This window comes from Oncorhynchus gorbuscha, linkage group LG26, assembly GCF_021184085.1.
Source record: "Oncorhynchus gorbuscha isolate QuinsamMale2020 ecotype Even-year linkage group LG26, OgorEven_v1.0, whole genome shotgun sequence".
Classification (NCBI taxonomy): Eukaryota; Metazoa; Chordata; class Actinopteri; order Salmoniformes; family Salmonidae; genus Oncorhynchus; species Oncorhynchus gorbuscha.
In genome coordinates this window covers 14284882-14307682 of record NC_060198.1, presented here as the reverse complement: position 1 = coordinate 14307682, position 22801 = coordinate 14284882, and the positions used below count along the sequence as shown (strand labels likewise).

The 22801-nt window shown below is 46.5% G+C and overlaps 1 protein-coding gene across 1 annotated transcript in view; it reads left to right on the top strand.

The window, feature by feature from the left end:
* LOC124016470 (probable helicase with zinc finger domain) overlaps positions 1–9637 on the top strand; it is a 56764-nt gene extending 47127 nt beyond the window's left edge. Inside the window, 4 exon segments of the mRNA XM_046332045.1 lie at positions 4419–4638; positions 4784–5387; positions 7905–8215; positions 9447–9637. Coding sequence (XP_046188001.1) covers positions 4419–4638; positions 4784–5387; positions 7905–8215; positions 9447–9495 — 1184 coding nt within the window. The 3' untranslated portion in view covers positions 9496–9637.
* Positions 9638–22801: the final 13164 nt, after the last annotated feature.

Here is a 22801-nt window from a genome sequence, read left to right as displayed (position 1 = left end):
GGCCAGTCCAGGTAGGTTCTGGTCTTGAGCATTCTAGCCAGACGGTGGTGGGCAGACAGCTGCCTATGTGGGATGTTCTCCAGGAATAACAGGATGAGGAAGTCCCTGTGCTCCACCAGCAGATGGACAGTGGCCAGTCTCAGCTCCAGCAAGCACGAGTTACTGCGCAGGAAGTGACGACTCAACCCACACAGGGTGTGGCGGCTGCCATAGAGGCTCGCTGTGATGTCGTTCACGATGTCCTGCCCTAGCTGGAAGTCCCTGCTGTGCAGACAGAGACGTAGGAAGGGAGGCCCCCTCTGTTCCAGGTTGGGCAGCAGCTGTTCCACCACCCAACGCTTGTCTTTTCTGCTGTACGACACAAAGGCATCATAGCAGTACCTGGGGTTGGCCTTCCGCAATGCTTCCTCCCGCCAGCCTCGGGCAATGTGGAAGAGAGCCCGCTGATGGAGTAGGACCACCAGCATGAAGTGGAGCGGGCCCAGATAGGTGCAGAGGAACAGGAAAAATCCCAGGTCCAGTGTACAGTTGGCCTCCAAGTATCTGCCAAAGTTCTGGATACCGTTAGCATTTTTGCATGTCAGCTCCGCTTCTCTGGCCTGAAACAAGATGACCTGAACTTGTTTTTGTTTCTGGGCCCAGGTGATTAGCCAAGCATTCACAGCTGTAGTACAGTTGAGGGTCTGCGAATAGCATGTACCTCAGGCTGGTCAGGGGTTCTGGGAAGCTCTCCATCACGGTGTACTCATCGATTCGCACTGCCAGCTGCTTGAGGGAGTGGTGGGCCCGGCTCAAAAACTTGTCTAGACTTAGGATTCCACAGTCGATAAGGTTCAGGCTCTCCGGCCTGGTCACCTTGTGGAACATGATGGCCAGCCCTGGTTGCAGCGAAATGTCCAGTTCTTCCAGCTTTAGATACCTCAACTGCACAATCCTGTTCAGGTCAGTCATGTCCATTAACTTGGCATAATGCTTCGACTGGAAGTCAAATTCCTGTAGGGAGGGAAAGTACTTTGCTGCGAAGTGAGACCCACACAGGAAGCACTCTGTCTTGCCCGTGAGGCTGACAGCCGTCTTGGAAGTACGGAGATGGAGGGACAAGCCTGGTTTTGGGGTGCTGTCGCTGCCAATGATAATGGTCAGGGTGTACCCCACTGACAATATTGTCATGTACTTCAAACCCTGAGGGAAGATTCCAAAAATGTATGTCAGATTTACACTGCTCTGGCTCACTGGAGAAAGTTTCCTAAATCTATACTCTTTTTAGGGAAGTAAGGTGGATTAAAGCATGACCTTCGACGTGTACAACTGGGTTATCTTCCGGTGTTAGGGTCTCCAAGCTTCGCAGGCCATAGAAAATGTGCTTGGTAATCTGTGAGATCTTGATACCACTAGGAACCTCAATTGACCACGTCCATTAAATGTAAAGTCGACAATAGTGGTGATTTTATTGATTGCTAAATCCAGCCTCTCCAAATGTGTGAAACAGAACTGCTGAGATGTTCAGCCAGATGATGGGTGTCTTTTTGAGTGTCACAAAGAATACCCAAGCTCAGCTTTGTCAAAAAGGGAAACTCATCTTGGTGACATTCTTCAAATAATGTATCAAGCTCAAGTTTATGCTGGCATGAAATCCAAATCCAACCAGAATTATCGTCTTTATTCCCAAGCACTTTCTGACTGCAAATGTGGTGTAGTTCCTGAATTTACAGTGATCAAATTCAAGTTGTGTGATTTGTGAGTTTGAAAACCGTCTCACAAACTGACTCGAAGGAAATGCTTTTCTCGCCAAAGGGAAAATAACCTAATCTCTTAATACCAGGCTGCAGAAGCTGTTTCTGTGCCTCATCAATAGTGGGTAAATACAGAGATGAGATGTTTTCAAAGCATTTGAATGCTCCTTCTTCTAAATGACGTGCATTGGGGAATGTTTTTTTTTAAACGTCTCTTGAAGACGATAGAAATAAGGAAGCTCAAGAACGGCTCCTTTTTGTTTGAAAGCAGTTCTGGTGTCTCAAAATTACTGTCCCGTCTGATGTCAAGTCCAGGCCCGTCAATGACTGTGACGTATTGACAATCCTACAAAACAAATCGGAGAGTTCCTGTGTACAGGTGTTGACTTTGAGTTTCTTCAGATCCCCCGCCGAATGCGTCTGGTGCCATTACTGAAAGCCTGTAGTTATTAATAGACAGTTCCTCCAGGTTCGTCAAGGTGTTGGATAGAAGTAATGAATTGTAACACTTACTGCAGTACATAGTTTCTTCACCCTAGACACCGTTGGAAGGTCTCAGGAAGAATCGTGGGCAGACAGCCCTGTTTGTAAAGGCTCTTGAGGTTATTGAGGCAGAGCGCCAGACTGCAGGACAGAACCTTCTCTTATCTCAAGACAGAGGGCATGGTAGTTTGACGGAATGATGGAGAGGTTGAGGTCTCATACATCCCAGCACTTGGCACCGAGGTTGCCATATGTGCAGTTCGGGCCAATGAACTCCCAGTAGTCTTCTCATAGAGGATACAGTTGTTACTCAACCAACCCCAGGAACCAACCATCCAAGCTGCAAATAGTCCAAACTGAACACCGAGCAGGCTCATCTTTCTTGTAAAGTAGACACTGGTTCAATAGAAAGAGGTGATGGTCACTTTGTAGTTTAAGGAAATAAATGTCTTGTCCAGAACATTTCTTGTCGTTCAGTGATAAATAAAGGCCTGCGTGCAAAGAAGGAAGCTCCCTTTTCCCAATGGGACGAGACGTTGGTGAGATGACTTGTCCAGTGGAATGGCCTGGAGTTATTTCACTGCTGTGATGTAGCTGTGTGCATCTCCTCTTGATCTATTCACTGTATACATGTATAGCTTTTGCTGCATCTCTGCAATCTCTTCCTACCTAGTCTGTTTTTTTGAATGGTTTTGCCCGAGAGGCTCTGGGGCACAGATAAGGTTATTATTGGTCACCTCGTTTTAACTTCCTTTTCTTCAGAATCTCTGAGGTCGTGGTGGCGGTGGCAGTAGACCACACACCCACTACTACTACTACTACTACTACTACTACTATCTTTGTTATGCAACAGTCTGAGGTTACATTTGCTTAACTGATGGTCCTGGACATTTCAGTGAGTTCCTCCTGTTGTTGTGGGAGATCCAGTCATCAGTGTTGGCCCTCACTTTTGGTTTAAAGTTGAGGCTGGTATCAATTTTACACAGTTGTGCAAAGGTCACGTAATTCGCTATAGGGAAACAACGTTTTAGAAACTTTGAAGCGTTCAAGTCACGGTTAATCCAGAGAAAATGGTGTTTGACAAATTCTTTATTTGAAATGGCTTTCTGAAAACAACTTACAAATGATCCACTAATGGAGGCCTCCCGAGTGGTGCAGTGGTCTAAGGCACTGAATCGCAATGCTAGCTGTGCCAATAGAGATCCTGGTTAGGGGAGGGTTTGGCTGGCTGGGATGTCCTTGTCCCTGTCGGGCTCTAGAGAGTCCTGTTGCGGACCGGTCTCATGCACGTTGCCATGGTCGCCAGGTATGCAGTGTTTCCTCTGACATGTTGGTGTGGTTGACTTCCGGCTTAATAAGCAGTGTCAAGAAGCAGTGCGGCTTGGCTGGGTCGTGCTTCCTCCTCTCGACCTTTGCCTCTCCCGAGTCCCATCCCTTATGGACAAGACTGTAACTACCAATTTGGATACCACAATTATTAAAAAATGTAAAATGTTTTTTTATTTTTTATGTTTAAATAAATAAATAAACTTTATCCACTAATTAAACACAACAATAAACTTATTGAAATAATGCTACACTGTCGACCTGAGACTATGTATTCAACCATTCTCTGAAAGGGGAAGTTCAGTAAAGGGTGTTCCCGTTGAAAAAGGGTGTTCCTGTTTGTTTTGTTAATAAAACCCAACACATCGTGACACGACAGCATCTGGGTTTAACTGCGCAGACATGTATTGAAATTATTCTCAGTCTGAACATATTTTGTAGTTCCTGTTTTTCTCTTTGTTTCACAAACCTTGGTTGGTCTGTGAGGTAGCGACCGTAGGCTATGCCTTGTTTTTAATCTGAGACTTTGACTGTGTCCAGAAACAACCCCGTGTCACCACAACTTTGATGTTTTCATATCTAAAGACACTCAGACAGGCCTAGCTTTTAGCAATCTGGTGATGACTCCAAGTCTTCCAATGCTTCTACTACCTAGGCAAATGGCACTCAAACGATCTTTTGGGATTTGTTTCATTAGTCCACTGTTGATACAGTCTCAAAATATTTTGCATGTCAGCAATTACTCTTTCAAAATATAGAACTTTCAAAATACAGCAAGTGTCACAGTATGATGCTTTTTGCAACAACAAAATGTACCAACCCATTATAATCTAACAATCTTGCTCTCTTCTCCCTCTTTCCCTTTCCCTACAACAGACCCCCTAGCTCTGGAGGCCCTGAGCCAGCAGGCGCGGCTGGGCCAGTGGGGTGAGCCCGGGCCCTTCCTCCAGGGCGGTGTGGCCTTCCCTCTGCCCCAGCAGCTGGCCCATCTGGCCCAGCCCGGCCTAGCACGCTTCCCTCCTCAGCTGCTGGCACGGGCCAACTGGAGGATGAGCGCCGGTATGGAGGACGAGGCTGGCGGACCGCCTTTCACCAGGTAATCTTTGTCCTCTTTCTCTCTCCATTTCGCTCTCTTTCGCACTATATCTCTGGCGGTTTCTCCTCTCGACCTCTTACACCCTCTCTTTCTACTGATTTGACTCCCTTGGGATATTAAGGGTATGTATCGGTCTTCTCTGTAGGTTCCCAGGCCTCCTGCGAGAGATGCCCCCTCAGGATCAGCCCGATCCCAGGGACCTGGCAGAGATGCAGCCCCCTCCCCAGTCCCGCCTGCTCCAATACCGCCAGGTCCAGTCCCGCTCCCCAGGAGACCCCTCCTCCCCCTCGTCTGCAACCTCCAACCACACCGGCCCCTTCCCCCCTGGCCCCTATCCTGGCCGAGACCCTACCAGCCACGAGCTGGACCTCCTCAATAACCCGGGTCTCCAGCAGCACCCGGGGAACCAGCTCTACAACGCCTACCCCCACCAGCTGGGCCACTCTACTACCCCGCCCCCGCAGGTCAAGTACCTCCTCCAGGAGGCCCAGTGGCCTCACGGCGGAGCTGGCGTTGCTCAGAACCACATGCTGGCCCAGGGCCAGGGCTTCCCCTACGGGCTGCCTGTCATGGCCCACCCCAGTAGACAGGAGCAGGTCCACCTCATGCAGCTCCACCACCAGCACCACCAGCAGCAGCAGCAGCAGCAGCACCACCAACAGCAGCAGCAGCAGGGTCAAGGCCAGGAGCCCTACCACCCCCTCTCCCCCAGAACAACAGGTGCCACCGCCCTTCACAATGTAGAAGAGGTAAGGACTATGCTCCACCTGTGTGTGTGTGTGTGTGTGTGTGTGTGTGTGTGTGTGTGTGTGTGTGTGTGTGTGTGTGTGTGTGTGTGTGTGTGTGTGTGTGTGTGTGTGTGTGTGTGTGTGTGTGTGTGTGTGTGTGTGTGTGTGTGTGTGTGTGTGTGTGTGTGTGTGTGAATAATAGCGTTGCTGTGACTATTATACTAGTATGCCCTGTCTGTCACAGTTTTGTGCCACAGTCTTTTCACCTAATTTCCAATGCTATGTTTTAACACGGACAGGTACATGCAAATGTATTTCAAGATTCTAATACAGAAATGTTTGACAACATCACAGGAAATGGAAGCTATGCCTTTCTCACTTTCTGTAATTGTCTGTTTGACCTAAAAATGACTGAGAGAAATATATCAGCTAAAGCACAGCATATTGCTCAGAAGCTCTCCGTGGGGCCCTAACGCTGGGAAAATAATTTCCCTACCGTTCCCTCGACGTTGCTGACTTTGTCAGAGTAGAAAATTAATGCCAGGTGACTGAGGACAGGAGATGCTAGGGCATAGCATAAAGGTTTCCTGTGGGTGAAAGTGTGGTCCAGGGTTTGGGCGACCTTGGTCCTGGAGAGCTCCAGTGTGTGTGCAGGGTTGTTTATCAGGCACCAAACGGAAGAAAATGGACAGGGGCTACGTGGGCTTGTCCGAAACTCAGTTTAGTTTCCCAGTGCATAATGTTTTAAAACGTTTTCAATTGCATGCCCTAATGAACACGACCCAGACCTTTGGTCCTACCCAGCTGGGTCAGACCACAGAGTGAATAAGCAGCCCTCTCCATCTTACTTTTGTGTTATTGTCTAGCCTGTTCGATAACATGGCAGCCCAGTTGACCTCGTGGCATTTTCCTTTATTATATTTTAACAGGAAATGAACGTTATTGGGAGACTTTGCTCTTTTTGGATGCCAATATCCGGGCTGAAAGGGATATTCGCCCAGTGTGTATTCAGGTGAAGTGTTAGGACTTTCCAGTGTTTGCAACTCCCGTACAGACTCGGGAGAGGCAAAGGTCGAGAGCCGTGCGTCCTCCAAAACACAACCCAACCAAGCCGCTGCTTTTTGACACATTGCCCACTTATCCCGGAAGCCAGCCGCACCAATGTGTCAGAGGAAACACCATACACAGTGTGTCAGTGTGCATGCGCCCGGCCCGCCACAGAAGTCACAAGAGAGCGACGGGACAAGGATATCCTTGCCGGCCAAACCCTCCCCTACTTTCGATAATTTGTCCAGGTGCAACATCGTTCTTAAGTTTTTTTTTTTAGGGATTTTGTGCCTCTGTGGCAGTCAAACCTGCCTGATCACGAGAAACAGCACGCTGTCAAGACGGTGGCTCGTCAGACCTGGAGAGATGGCACACCACCTCACCTAGTCAAGTCTCAACACTACACTAGTCAAATCTCACCCTTCCTCCTAAAAAAAAAAATGTTTTAGGGGGATAACGGCAACTACTAGCAATTTCTCCCCAATTTCGTGATATTACAATATTGTCTCATCGCTGCAACTCCCCAATAGGTTCGGGAGACTTGAAGGTCGAGTCATGAGTCCTCCGAAACATGACCCGCCAAGCCGCATATCTCCCACACGCTTAACTCGGAAGCCAGCCGCACCAATGTGTCGGAGAAATCACCGTTCAACTGGCCCGCCACAAGGAGTCACTAGAGCGAGATGAGCCAAGTAAACCCCATCGGCAAAACCCTCCCCTAACCTGGACGACGCTGGGCCAATGGTGTGCTGCCCTATGGGACTCACGGTCACGGCCCGAACCCCAGGCTGTATTGACGCCGCAACACTGAGATGCAGTGCCTTAGACCGCTGCGCCACTCGAGAAGCCCAATTTTACTGTCATTCTAAACATTCTAAACACCCCCCCCCAATGCAACGAACATTTCTGGAGATAAAAGGGTCTCTCACAAGGTGTTGGATCTAACAGTCACTCCCCAAAGGCTCATCTCACCACAGTCATCAACACCTCTGGGTGGTCTTCTGGTCCGAGGGCTGTTCTGTTTTCATACCACTGTCCAATTTTGGGAACGGGGTGTTTTCTCGACTGCTCTTCGGAAGGCTCAGCCTGTCCCGTCACGTGGCTCTCATCCCGTCTTATTGGTATTCCCATGAGTTTCCCAGGATTTTTATCATGATTCCCTGCATGTTCCCAGCTTACGGGAACTGTAATGGTTACTCTGGCTGAAGAGTGAATGTGTTGTGTAAGTGAAATGAGAACGTTGTGGAATGGATTCACTCCTGCTGTTACTAGTTGACAAATAAGAGGAGCACCGAGGAGGGTGTTGTGATTTCTACAGCAATGACCTGGCACTGTGAGGAAAGGAATAGGCAAGGGATGATCTCTCAATGTACCATGGGCGATTTTGATTGACTTATATCGTCTTCGCTTTTTCTATTTTTTTTTTCTATCCCACCTTGCCTCCTTTCTGTATCACACCTGTCTCTGTTAATTTTTCTCTCCCTCTTTCAGTATGAACCCAGGGGTCCCGGGCGGCCCCTCTACCAGCGGCGGATCTCCTCCAGCTACCCAGACGAGGGATCCCCGGCCAACGCCGCCGTTATGGCCCAGCAGCAGCCACAGCCCTGCCCGGCAGACCCCCAGGAGCACCCCCACCAACACCCTCACCCCCACCAACACACTCACCAACACCCCCACGCCCCCTACGGCTACCCCCCGCCCGAGCTGTGGCCCGGCAACGGGGGGTGGCCCCGGCCCGTTCCAGAACATTCCATGCAACGGAGCCAGCACACTCGTTCAACACCAACACCGGGATCTCCTAGGTACGCATCAGAAGCACCACAAATGACTTTGAAACCGTTATCCAAGTGTTGTGCTAATTATTCAGCATTCTATTGACTGTACCTGAGTGAGGTACAGTGCAGATCACTACATTTTTAAAAATACAAATATATAATGGTTTAAGTGTAGCCTACTGCACTCATTGTACTTGGCAGTGCGTTAACGCTCTAGCAGTGGCAGAATAGTGACAGCAGACACCATGGCCAATCCGGACGCGCAAATCAAATTTGTCTCCTCCACACCAAACGCGATCACGAGACGCAGGTTGAAATATCAAAACAAACTCTGAACCAATTATATTAATTTTGGGACAGGTCGAAAAGCATTAAGTATTTATGACAATTTAGCTAGCTTGCAGTTGCTAGCTAATTTGTCCTATTTAGCTAGCTAGCTTGCTGTTGCTATCAAATTTGTCCTGGGATATAAACATAGAGTTATTTTACCTGAAATGCACAAGGTCCTCTACTCCAACAATTAATCCACACATAAAATGGTCAACCGAATGGTTTGTAGTCATCTCTCCTCCTCCCAGGCTTCTTTTTCTTCTTTGGACTTTATATGGCGATTGGCAACTAACCTTCATAATATGGTGCATTACCACAACCGACCTCAGTTCATCTCTCAATCACCCGCGTGGTTATAACCAATGAGGAGATGGCACATGGGCATATACTTCTAAAAGCCAACGAGGAGATGGGAGAGGCAGGACTTGCATCGCGTTCTGCGTCACAAATGGAAGCAACTTCTATTTCAACGCCTGGCCACGCATACGCTCGTTGGCGCGCGCAATGATTGAATAACATGAATGTGTACATTTATTTTGCAACCCACGCGTCCGGTTTGGTCAGTGTCTGACACTCAGGTGAGAGCCAGCCGGGTGTTCAGTTTCTGACGGTTGTCGTCAGGGTTGGACCTGGTGAATACAATTTGAAGGCTGCTGGCCATTGTAAGGTTGACGAATCCGCATGCTGAAGCGGCTGTCATTGTCAATGATTCCAACAATGCAAGCATGACAAAAACAAAAGTGTCAGTTTCCTTTCTAAGTGCCCATTTGTTCTCCTGACATTGACAAGCAACCCCCAATGTATTGTATATTTTGGAAGTTGAAACTAATCTCCAACCCTAATTTTTCCTCTTTCCCTTTCTTCCTCCTTCCTACTCTTCCCTCATCCTTCTTCCTCACTCTCCCTTCCTCCTCCTCCCTCTCTCCAGTAGCTTCCAAGGCCCTGCGGCAGGCAGCAGAGGAGCAGATGAAGGCTGAAGCGGCAGCAGCAGTAGCTGCGGCCCAGCCTCCCGCCCACTCCCTCCAGCACCTCGGACAGTTCCCCCCTCTCATGCCCAACAGCAAGCAGCAGCAGCCGCAGCAGCAGCAGCAAGCCCCCCCAGAGCCCGGCCAGGGCCCCGGGGGTCCCCAAAACCCTGGAAAACCTCCCACCATGTCCTATGCCAGTGCCCTCCGCGCCCCACCCAAACCCAGAGCTCGCCCCGAACAGGTCAAAAAGCACAGCGACCCACTTTCCCTACTCCAAGAGCTCAGCATAGGAAGTTCAAATGGTAGCAACGGATACTACTCCTATTTTAAATGAGTTTCACCACTGAGAAATAACCCCTAGAAAAATATTGGAAAAAAAGAGAGAAAAAACGTAAAATATATAAAAAATTGAAAAAAATCTAATAATGGCAATACTTTTGTGAAAAAGACAAAAAAAAACAGCTTTTACAAATTGTTTCTATTTGTTTTTGTTTCCCGCTTTTTGTTTTAAACTTTTATTTGTAAAAGTCAAATCTTTCTTCTGTTTCACATATCTGACATAAACATTTTTTTTTTAAATATGTAAAACTTAAGTATATATAATGGATGCATTACTGGTATATACATACACATGATGTATATATGAATATATACTTATATTATGTACACTTATATATGTATGTAATGCAAAAAAAGTTTTAAAAAATGAACTAAAATGATTTTAAAAACAGCATTTGGTTGACCACTTGGCTGCTTGTCTGTTTTCCCTTATTGAAGTTTTTTTATGTTGAAGGGTTTTTTTTCCCGTTATGTTTTTGTTTTTAAATTGTGTTTGGACTTTCTGTCTTGATTTTCATAATAGTTGTGTAAACAGGGAAAAAGCTAAGTGGTCAACTAATTTCATATAAAGTATATGGAGCATTGTATAGAAGTAGATACATTTTCCTCTAATCTGTACATATAAAGAAAATAAATGACTGAGTTGTATGCAACAGACATGTACCTAAATTCCTGTATCATGTTAGCATTTACATTAGACTTCATTTGGTTTGCTTTTCATCCTCAACCTTAGACATTCTCACCTGAAAATCATCTTCAGTGATAGATTAGTGCAGTAAATGGGATTCTTACATCCATACAAACATGCACATGCAAACACACACCATTCAGAGAAACGATTACTTTATTATACATTTATACAAATGTGTTTGTTGTACGTAAATTCCTTTTTTCACTGGCCCTCTCCTCTTTTTTTAAAATGTTTTTTTTTAAAGAGAAAAATATAGGATAGATAATGATATGCATGCAAGGCCACATCAAAGGGAGGTCTACTGTTGTCTGATTCCAACTTGGACAAACTAGTTTCAGAAAGAACCACGGTGTGCTTCCTCTGCCGTTTTTCACCTGAGGCCCAAAGAGGGTTGTTCTTCCTGTTGGGCGACTGGCTTTCCCTTTAGTCTAGTCGGGTTAACCACGGTCTTCGATGTAGGCGTATTGCGTGAAAACAACGGTGTGGAGAAACTTGAGGCCAACTGCATATATTGGTGGATGGGTAATGTGAGTCATAACTAAGGCACGGCTGATGAGGGAATCTGAAGGTATAGAGAGGCATCGCGGCCAAGTTGGAAGTGTTTGTTTCATGTTGGGAGATGTTGGGTCTACGTCAATGGTCTCCTTGTTTTTCTTTGAACCACTTCAGAGCTTTAAAGGTCATTTTTTAGAAAGTCTTGAGAAAGATCCTGTCACAAAATTTCCCAACATTCCCTGGTAATTTCTGAAATCCCGGTTGGAGGTTTTCTTTAATCAGCAAGGGGAGTAAGCAACTAGGGAATCGTCCCGACTTGGAATTCTTCAACTGGGATTTCTGAAAAACCTGGGAATTTTGCAACCGTAGACTATTTTTGTGCTTTATGTAGGATTTCGGCCCGAAATAAAACCGTCTGGTTTAGACCAGCGCCATCAGTTACTTTGTAGTTCTATCTGATTTGTACTGCAATACCTGTCTTTTTCACCGATATTCCATGTACTCCGTGTCATCAGTGGACATCACTTTTAGCTACCAGCCTCTTGCTCTGAGTAGATGGTTGCTTAGATGACTGTTTCCCCTGGAAATTTAGACAGGAAAAAATATTCCGTTTTTTTTATTTTGAAGACTCAATGTTTAAATTTTTAACAAATAAATGCAATCGGTGTGGGTCATTTTAATCACAAAAGAGAGATTGTTCACTGTTTTGTAGGTCGTTTCTGACATGCATTCCAATCAGTGAGGTATTTTGTTTTTGTCAAATAATTTGCAAACAACCATCAAGCTGTCCAATCTTTATACATTTGTATTGGTGTGCACGCTCAAAAAATAAATTGGCAGTCGGATAAAATTATCATGACAATTATTGACGATTGTTATCAAATGCAAATTTGTGACTGATTTTTTATTTTATTTTGTGTAATAGCCATATTTGTCACATTTACTGGAAACCGTTTTCTCTCTTCATGAGTCATTTGTGTTGCAGCCCTTTTCTCCCCAATCAAATATATATTTTTAATTGGTTAATGGTTTGTTTCAGTATATTGTAATAAAAGACCCTTGGATTCTAACTGGTACAATTTATTTAACTATTTTGTCATTCTTTTTAATGTATGAGCCCGTCAATCAGAAGTATCAGGAAGCAAATCTAGTCTGAATTAAAAACATCTCATAAACAGTTGAAATGATCATTCAAAACATTTATGGGGACTTAAGTTTATTTAAATATTTGATCATTAGCTTTCCACGGTCCAGATTCAAAAGGTTGTGAATTTTAGGTTCATCACTACAAAAAACATACTTGTAAATATGCGTTTTCTAGGTATTTACAAACGAGGTTTAGGGAGCGCCTCAATTTTGTAGAAGCTGTTTAAAAGAGGAGGTATGCCCTTTTTAATTATGCAAATTCAAAGACATGGACCGTGTTGGTAGTCACAGCATCTTATAGTAATAACTTTTTAAATTCATTTTTATAAGATGGTGTCTGGCTGCTTTTACAAAGTTTTTCTGTTGCAGGCATATACAACATGTTATTGTAGAATACTTAATTTAAAAATCATTCTTGCAGGAATTATTTGTCCTTGTTTCAGTTTCTTCGCTAAATCAGTTAAAAAAAAAAAATATTTTAATTTCAGCGGTGCTTTGTGGTTCAACAATGATTTTTCACGTAAGACTTCATTCATTCTGTGCATGCCAAGATGACATGGCTTGTTTATATCCCCGGTTTTATCAAATAGTTTGATTTGTGCAACAACAATAAAAAAAAAATTGTTCTCTCCCTACACAGTAACATTTTGGTTTATTGTTTGATGTGTACAATGACTTGTGACATACAAAAAAAGTATGATATTTTACTAACATGTCAATGAATTATGTAACGCTCATGTAAGACTTGTTTTCCCTCAATTATTTTGCTGGGCGAAAGTTGCTCCCAGACATACGGGGGGGGGCACATATTATAAGCTTTGAAAATCTTTGCAAATAAGTGGATATTACATTTGAATCAGTTTTCCACAAATGAGTTGTTGGTTAACCTCTAAATTGTTCAATATTTATTCTTCTCAATTTATGCAGTGTCTGATCTGGATTTGTGTGAAATCCAAACCATAAGAGATTGAGCCATTCTGTGTTTGTTCTTAGTAATCTTGTCCAAGAGTAAGTAATAGATCTGTGCTTGTTTCCATACCGTGCCTTTTCAGGCCTTCATTTATTGCTCAAAATCTCAATTTTGTGCCGTTGTCATGACTCGTGACCTGACTGACTTTGCATCGAGACAGAAGCTTTTTATGTGTTTGTCGTCAACAGAGTTTGAATGTCAGTTAGCCTCCACCCAGTCACACATCATCGTGTGTAAAAGGCTTCCGAAAGTTCTTCGCTATGCCCTCATAAAACACCTAAAACAACCCTAACTTGAACAGACGGTTTTGTCTTGGGAGCAGCCTTTAGCCCAGCCAGTAGAGAGCACTGTGTTTCAGCCTTTGTAAAACCACATCTCCTGTTGTCATCCATTTTGTCTCCAGTCTCCTCTGTTTCTTCCCCTCCCACAGTAAATCAATGACACACCTGTTAACTGTTACCCCCCCACTTGACCCACAGGAGTGGGCTACATAATGATGAATATTTCCCTTTCACTCGTTTCAATTCAATTGGTGGTGATAAAGGATTTAGACTTTGTTTCAAAGGTTTTATTTTGTTTTTTGTTTTTCAAAATTTGTTTCTCTATTAAAGTGTTTTTATTGACTCAGTTACTCCTTGTTTTTATTGAAGAGACGTACTTCAATTGTTGGATTGGATGAGGTAGAGTTTTATCGCTCTGAGTGATTTCCCTGTGTGGAAAGGAAGTGCACACCATGTGTCTCAATGTCCCAAAAGGGACCGAAGGGTTACGAAATTGACTTTACTCTCATTAAATCTCCATCATGCGGATACTTCCTCTCTTCCCTCTTCACTGCCGCCAGACTAACCCTGGCTGTGAGTTTGGAATCTAAATGAACCCATCAAGGGAGTGGGGACTGAAAAGATCCGGATCAAAAGCCTCGACTCTTTCTGATGTGGCGAAGGACAGGGAGGGTGCTCTTGCTCCTCTTTCATCACCCCCTACACACAGTGAGGATACGCTTCCAAAGACTCCTCCTTCCTTTCATCACCCCCTACACACAGTGAGGATACGCTTCCAAAGACTCCTCCTTTCATCACCCCCTACACACAGTGAGGATATGCTTCTAAAGATTCCTCCTTTCATCACCCCCTACACACAGTGAGGATACGCTTCCAAAGATTCCTCCTTTCATCACCCCCTACACACAGTGAAGATACGCTTCCAAAGACTCCTCCTTTCATCACCCCCTACCCACAGTGAGGATACGCTTCCAAAGATTCCTCCTTCCTTTCATCACCCCCTACACACAGTGAGGATACGCTTCCAAAGATTTCTCCTTTCATCACCCCTACACACAGTGAGGATACGCTTCTAAAGATTCCTCCTTCCTTTCATCACCCCCTACACACAGTGAGGATACGCTTCTAAAGATTCCTCCTTCCTTTCATCACCCCCTACACACAGTGAGGATACGCTCCAAAGATTCCTCCTCATCACCCCCTACACACAGTGAAGATACCTTCCAAAGACTCCTCATCACCCCCTACACACAGTGAGGATACGCTTCCAAAGATTCCTCCTTTCATCACCCCCTACACACAGTGAGATACGCTTCCAAAGATTCCTCCTTTCAACCCCCTAGACACAGTGAGGATACGCTCCTCCTCCTTTCATCACCCCCTACACACAGTGAGGATACGCTTCCAAAGACTCCTTCCTTTCATCACCCCTACACACAGTGAGGATACGCTTCCAAAGACTCCTCCTTCCTTTCATCACCCCTACACACAGTGAGGATACGCTTCCAAAGACTCCTCCTTCCTTTCATCACCCCCTACACACAGTGAGATACGCTTCCAAAGACTCCTCCTTTTCATCACCCCTACACACAGTGAGGATACGCTCCAAAGACTCCTCCTTTCATCACCCCCTACACACAGTGAGGATACGCTTCCAAAGATTCCTCCTTTCATCACCCCCTACACACAGTGAGGATAAGCTTCAAAGACTCCTCCTTTCATCACCCCTACACACAGTGAGGATACGCTTCCAAAGATTCCTCCTTCCTTTCATCACCCCCTACACACAGTGAGGATACGCTTCCAAAGATTCCTCCTTTCATCACCCCCTACACACAGTGAGGATACGCTTCCAAAGATTCCTCCTTTCATCACCCCCTACACACAGTGAGGATACGCTTCCAAAGACTCCTCCTTCCTTTCATCACCCCCTACACACAGTGAAGATACGCTTCCAAAGACTCCTCCTTTCATCACCCCCTACACACAGTGAGGATACGCTTCCAAAGACTCCTCCTTTCATCACCCCCTACACACAGTGAGGATACGCTCCAAAGACTCCTCCTTTCATCACCCCCTACACACAGTGAGGATACGCTTCCAAAGATTCCTTCCTTTCATCACCCCCTACACACAGTGAGGATACGCTTCCAAAGATTCCTCCTTTTCATCACCCCCTACACACAGTGAGGATACCTTCCAAAGACTCCTCCTTTCATCACCCCCTACACACAGTGAGGATAGCTTCCAAAGACTCCTCCTTCCTTTCAACCCCCTAGACACAGTGAGGATACGCTCCTTCCTCCTTTCATCACCCCCTACACACAGTGAGGATACGCTTCCAAAGATTCCTCCTTTCATCACCCCCTACACACAGTGAGGATACGCTTCCAAAGATTCCTCCTTTCATCACACAGTGAAGATACCCCTCCTTTCATCACACAGTGAGGATACGCTTCCAAAGACTCCTCCTTCATCACCCCTACACACAGTGAGGATACGCTTCCAAAGATTCCTCCTTTCATCACCCCCTACACACAGTGAGGATACGCTTCCAAAGATTCCTCCTTTCATCACCCCCTACACACAGTGAGGATACGCTTCCAAAGACTCCTCCTTCCTTGAAGATCAAAGATCCTCCTTTCATCACCCCCTACACACAGTGAGGATACGCTTCAAAGACTCCTCCTTCCTTTCATCACCCCTACACACAGTGAGATACGCTTCCAAAGATTCCTTCCTTTCATCACCCCCTACACACAGTGAGGATACGCTTCCAAAGACTCCTCCTTCCTTTCATCACCCCCTACACACAGTGAGATACGCTTCCAAAGATTCCTCCTCCTTTCATCACCCCCTACACACAGTGAGGATACGCTTCCAAAGATTCCTCCTTTCATCACCCCTACACACAGTGAGGATACGCTTCAAAGATTCCTCCTTTCATCACCCCCTACACACAGTGAGGATACGCTTCCAAAGATTCCTCCTTTCATCACCCCCTTTCATCACACAGTGAGGATACGCTTCCAAAGACTCCTCCTTCCTTTCATCACCCCCTACACACAGTGAGGAGACGCTTCCAAAGACTCCTCCTTCCTTTCATCACCCCCTACACACAGTGAGGAGACGCTTCCAAAGACTCCTCCTTCCTTTCATCACCCCCTACACACAGTGAGGAGAAGCTTCCAAAGACTCCTCCTTTCATCTCCCCCTACACACAGTGAGGATACGCTTCCAAAGATTCCTCCTTCCTTTCATCACCCCCTACACACAGTGAGGATACGCTTCCAAAGATTCCTCCTTTCATCACCCCCTACACACAGTGAGGATACGCATCTAAAGATTCCTCCTTTCATCACCCCCTACACACAGTGAGGATACGCTTCCAAAGACTCCTCCTTCCTTTCATCACCCCCTACACACAGTGAAGATACGCTTCCAAAGATTCCTCCTTTCATCACCCCCTACACACAGTGAGGATACGCTTCCAAAGATTCCTCCTTTCATCACCCCCTACACACAGTGAAGATACGCTTCCAAAGATTCCTCCTTTCATCACCCCCTACACACAGTGAGGATACGCTTCCAAAGATTCATCCTTTCATCACCCCCTACACACAGTGAGGATACGCTTCCAAAGATTCCTCCTTCCTTTCATCACCCCCTACACACAGTGAGGATACGCTTCCAAAGATTCCTCCTTTCATCACCCCCTACACACAGTGAGGATACGCTTCTAAAGATTCCTCCTTTCATCACCCCCTACACACAGTGAGGATACGCTTCCAAAGACTCCTCCTTTCATCACCCCCTACACACAGTGAGGATATGCTTCCAAAGATTCCTCCTTCCTTTCATCACCCCCTACACACAGTGAGGATATGCTTCCAAAGATTCCTCCTTCCTTTCATCACCCCCTACACACAGTGAGGATACGCTTCCAAAGACTCCTCCTTCCTTTCATCACCCCCTACACACAGTGAGGATATGCTTCCAAAGATTCCTCCTTCCTTTCATCACCCCCTACACACAGTGAGGATACGCTTCCAAAGATTCCTCCTTTCATCACCCCCTACACACAGTGAGGATACGCTTCCAAAGATTCCTCCTTCCTTTCATCACCCCCTACACACAGTGAGGATACGCTTCCAAAGATTCCTCCTTTCATCACCCCCTACACACAGTGAGGATACGCTTCTAAAGATTCCTCCTTCCTTTCATCACCCCCTACACACAGTGAGGATACGCTTCTAAAGATTCCTCCTTCCTTTCATCACCCCCTACACACAGTGAGGATACGCTTCCAAAGATTCCTCCTTTCATCACCCCCTACACACAGTGAAGATACGCTTCCAAAGACTCCTCCTTCCTTTCATCACCCCCTACACACAGTGAGGATACGCTTCCAAAGATTCCTTCTTTCATCACCCCCTACACACAGTGAGGATACGCTTCTAAAGACTCCTCCTTCCTTTCATCACCCCCTACACACAGTGAGGATACGCTTCCAAAGACTCCTCCTTCCTTTCATCACCCCCTACACACAGTGAGGAGACGCTTCCAAAGATTCCTCCTTTCATCACCCCCTACACACAGTGAGGATACGCTTCCAAAGATTCATCCTTTCATCACCCCCTACACACAGTGAGGATACGCTTCCAAAGATTCCTCCTTCCTTTCATCACCCCCTACACACAGTGAGGATACGCTTCCAAAGATTCCTCCTTTCATCACCCCCTACACACAGTGAGGATACGCTTCCAAAGATTCATCCTTTCATCACCCCCTACACACAGTGAGGATACGCTTCCAAAGATTCCTCCTTCCTTTCATCACCCCCTACACACAGTGAGGATACGCTTCCAAAGATTCCTCCTTTCATCACCCCCTACACACAGTGAGGATACGCTTCCAAAGATTCCTCCTTTCATCACCCCCTACACACAGTGAGGATACGCTTCAAAGATTCCTCCTTCCTTTCATCATCACCCCTACACACAGTGAGGATACGCTTCCTTTCAAAGATTTCTCCTTTCATCACCCCTACACACAGTGAGGATACGCTTCTAAAGATTCCTCCTTCCTTTCATCACCCCCTACACACAGTGAGGATACGCTTCCAAAGATTCCTCCTTCCTTTCATCACCCCCTACACACAGTGAGGATACGCTTCCAAAGATTCCTCCTTTCATCACCCCCTACACACAGTGAGATACGCTTCCAAAGACTCCTCCTTCCTTTCATCACCCCCTACACACAGTGAGATACGCTTCCAAAGATTCCTTCCTTTCATCACCCCCTACACACAGTGAGGAGACGCTTCCAAAGACTCCTCCTTCCTTCATCACCCCCTACACACAGTGAGGATACGCTTCCAAAGACTCCTCCTTCCTTTCATCACCCCCTACACACAGTGAGGATACGCTTCCAAAGATTCCTCCTTTCAAAGATGAGGATACGCTCCTCCTTTCATCACCCCCTACACACAGTGAGGATACGCTTCCAAAGATTCCTCCTTTCATCACCCCCTACACACAGTGAGGATACGCTTCCAAAGATTCCTCCTCCTTTCACCCCCTATCACCCCCTCCTTTCATCACCCCCTACACACAGTGAGGATACGCTTCCAAAGATTCCTCCTTTCATCACCCCCTACACACAGTGAGGATACGCTTCTACAGATTCCTCCTTTCATCACCCCCTGCACACAGTGAGGATACGCTTCCAAAGATTCCTCCTTCCTTTCATCACCCCCTACACACAGTGAGGATACGCTTCTACAGATTCCTCCTTTCATCACCCCCTGCACACAGTGAGGATACGCTTCCAAAGACTCCTCCTTTCATCACCCCCTACACACAGTGAGGATACGCTTCCAAAGATTCCTCCTTTCATCACCCCCTACACACAGTGAGGATACGCTTCCAAAGATTCCTCCTTTCATCACCCCCTACACACAGTGAGGATACGCTTCCAAAGATTCCTCCTTTCATCACCCCCTACACACAGTGAGGATACGCTTCTAAAGATTCCTCCTTTCATCACCCCCTACACACAGTGAGGATACGCTTCCAAAGATTCCTCCTTTCATCACCCCCTACACACAGTGAGGATACGCTTCCAAAGATTCCTCCTTTCATCACCCCCTACACACAGTGAGGATACGCTCCTCTTTCATCAGATTCCTCCTTTCCTTCCTTTCATCACCCCCTACACACAGTGAGGATACGCTTCCAAAGATTCCTCCTTCCTTTCATCACCCCCTACACACAGTGAGGATACGCTTCCAAAGATTCCTCCTTCCTTTCATCACCCCCTACACACAGTGAGGATACGCTTCCAAAGATTCCTCCTTCCTTTCATCACCCCCTACACACAGTGAGGATACGCTTCCAAAGATTCCTCCTTCCTTTCATCACCCCCTACACACAGTGAGGATACGCTTCCAAAGATTCCTTCCTTTCATCACCCCCTACACACAGTGAGGATACGCCCAAAGATTCCTCCTTCCTTTCATCACCCCCTACACACAGTGAGGATTGCCTTCAAAGATTCCTCCTTTCATCACCCCCTACACACAGTGAGGATACGCTTCCAAAGATTCCTCCTTCCTTTCATCACCCCCTACACACAGTGAGGATACGCTTCCAAAGATTCCTCCTTCCTTTCATCACCCCCTACACACAGTGAGGATACGCAAAGATTCCTCCTTCCTTTCATCACCCCCTACACACAGTGAGGATACGCTTCAAAGATTCCTCCTTCCTTTCATCACCCCTACACACAGTGAGGATACGCTTCCAAAGATTCCTCCAAAGATGAGGATCCTCCTTCCTTTCATCACCCCCTACACACAGTGAGGATACGCTTCCAAAGATTCCTCCTTCCTTTCATCACCCCCTACACACAGTGAGGATACGCTTCCAAAGATTCCTCCTTCCTTTCATCACCCCCTACACACAGTGAGGATACGCTTCCAAAGATTCCTCCTTTCATCACCCCCTACACACAGTGAGGATACGCTTCCAAAGACTCCTCCTTCCTTTCATCACCCCCTACACACAGTGAGGATACGCTTCCAAAGATTCCTTCTTTCATCACCCCCTACACACAGTGAGGATACGCTTCCAAAGATTCCTCCTTCCTCATCACCCCCTACACACAGTGAGATACGCTTCCAAAGATTCCTCCTTCCTTTCATCACCCCCTACACACAGTGAGGATACGCTTCCAAAGATTCCTCCTTTCATCACCCCCTACACACAGTGAGGATACGCTTCTAAAGATTCCTCCTTTCATCACCCCCTACACACAGTGAGGATACGCCTCCTTTCAAGATTCCTCCTTCCTTTCATCACCCCCTACACACAGTGAGGATACGCTTCCAAAGATTCCTCCTTTCATCACCCCCTACACACAGTGAGGATACGCTTCTAAAGATTCCTCCTTTCATCACCCCCTACACACAGTGAGGATACGCTTCCAAAGATTCCTCCTTCCTTTCATCACCCCCTACACACAGTGAGGATACGCTTCCAAAGATTCCTCCTTTCATCACCCCCTACACACAGTGAGGATACGCTTCTAAAGATTCCTCCTTTCATCACCCCCTACACACAGTGAGGATACGCTTCCAAAGATTCCTCCTTCATCACCCCCTACACACAGTGAGGATACGCTTCCAAAGATTCCTCCTTTCATCACCCCCTACACACAGTGAGGATACGCTTCCAAAGATTCCTCCTTTCATCACCCCTACACACAGTGAGGATACGCTTCCAAAGATTCCTCCTTTCATCACCCCCTACACACAGTGAGGATACGCTTCCAAAGATTCCTCCTTTCATCACCCCCTGCACACAGTGAGGATACGCTTCCAAAGATTCCTCCTCCTTTCATCACCCCCTACACACAGTGAGGATACGCTTCAAAGATTCCTCCTTTCATCACCCCCCTACACACAGTGAGGATACGCTTCCAAAGACTCCTCCTTCATCAAACAGACTCCTCCTTCCTTTCATCACCCCCTACACACAGTGAGGATACGCTTCCAAAGACTCCTCCTTCCTTTCATCACCCCCTACACACAGTGAGGATACGCTTCCAAAGATTCCTCCTTTCATCACCCCCTACACACAGTGAGGATACGCTTCCAAAGATTCCTCCTCCTTTCATCACCCCCTACACACAGTGAGGATACGCTTCAAAGATTCCTCCTTCCTTTCATCACCCCTACACACAGTGAGGATACGCTTCCAAAGATTCCTCCTTCCTTTCATCACCCCCTACACACAGTGAGGATACGCTTCCAAAGATTCCTTCCTTTCATCACCCCCTACACACAGTGAGGATACGCTTCCAAAGATTCCTCCTTTCATCACCCCCTACACACAGTGAGGATACTTCCTCCTTTCATCACCCCCTACACACAGTGAGGATACGCTTCTAAAGATTCCTCCTTCCTTTCATCACCCCCTACACACAGTGAGGATACGCTTCTAAAGACTCCTCCTTCCTTTCATCACCCCCTACACACAGTGAGGATACGCTTCCAAAGATCCTCCTTCCTTTCATCACCCCCTACACACAGTGAGGATACGCTTCCAAAGATTCCTCCTTTCATCACCCCTAGACACAGTGAGGATACGCTTCCAAAGATTCCTCCTCCTCCTTTCATCACCCCCTACACACAGTGAGGATACGCTTCCAAAGACTCCTCCTTTCATCACCCCCTACACACAGTGAGGATACGCTTCTAAAGATTCCTCCTTTCATCACCCCCTACACACAGTGAGGATACGCTTCAAAGATTCCTCCTTCCTTTCATCACCCCCTACACACAGTGAGGATACGCTTCCAAAGATTCCTCCTTTCATCACCCCCTACACACAGTGAAAGATCCTTTCATCACCCCCTACACACAGTGAGGATACGCTTCAAAGACTCCTCCTTCCTTTCATCACCCCTACACACAGTGAGGATACGCTTCCAAAGACTCCTCCTTCCTTTCATCACCCCCTACACACAGTGAGGAGACGCTTCCAAAGATTCCTCCTTTCATCACCCCTACACACAGTGAGGATACGCTTCCAAAGATTCCTCCTTTCATCACCCCTACACACAGTGAGGATACGCTTCTAAAGATTCCTCCTTTCATCACCCCTACACACAGTGAGGAGACGCTTCCAAAGATTCCTCCTTTCATCACCCCTACACACAGTGAGGATACGCTTCAAAGATTCCCCTTTCATCACCCCCTACACACAGTGAGGATACGCTTCCAAAGATTCCTCCTTTCATCACCCCCTACACACAGTGAGGATACGCTTCTAAAGATTCCTCCTTTCATCACCCCCTAGGATACGCTAAAGATTCCTCCTTTCACAGTGA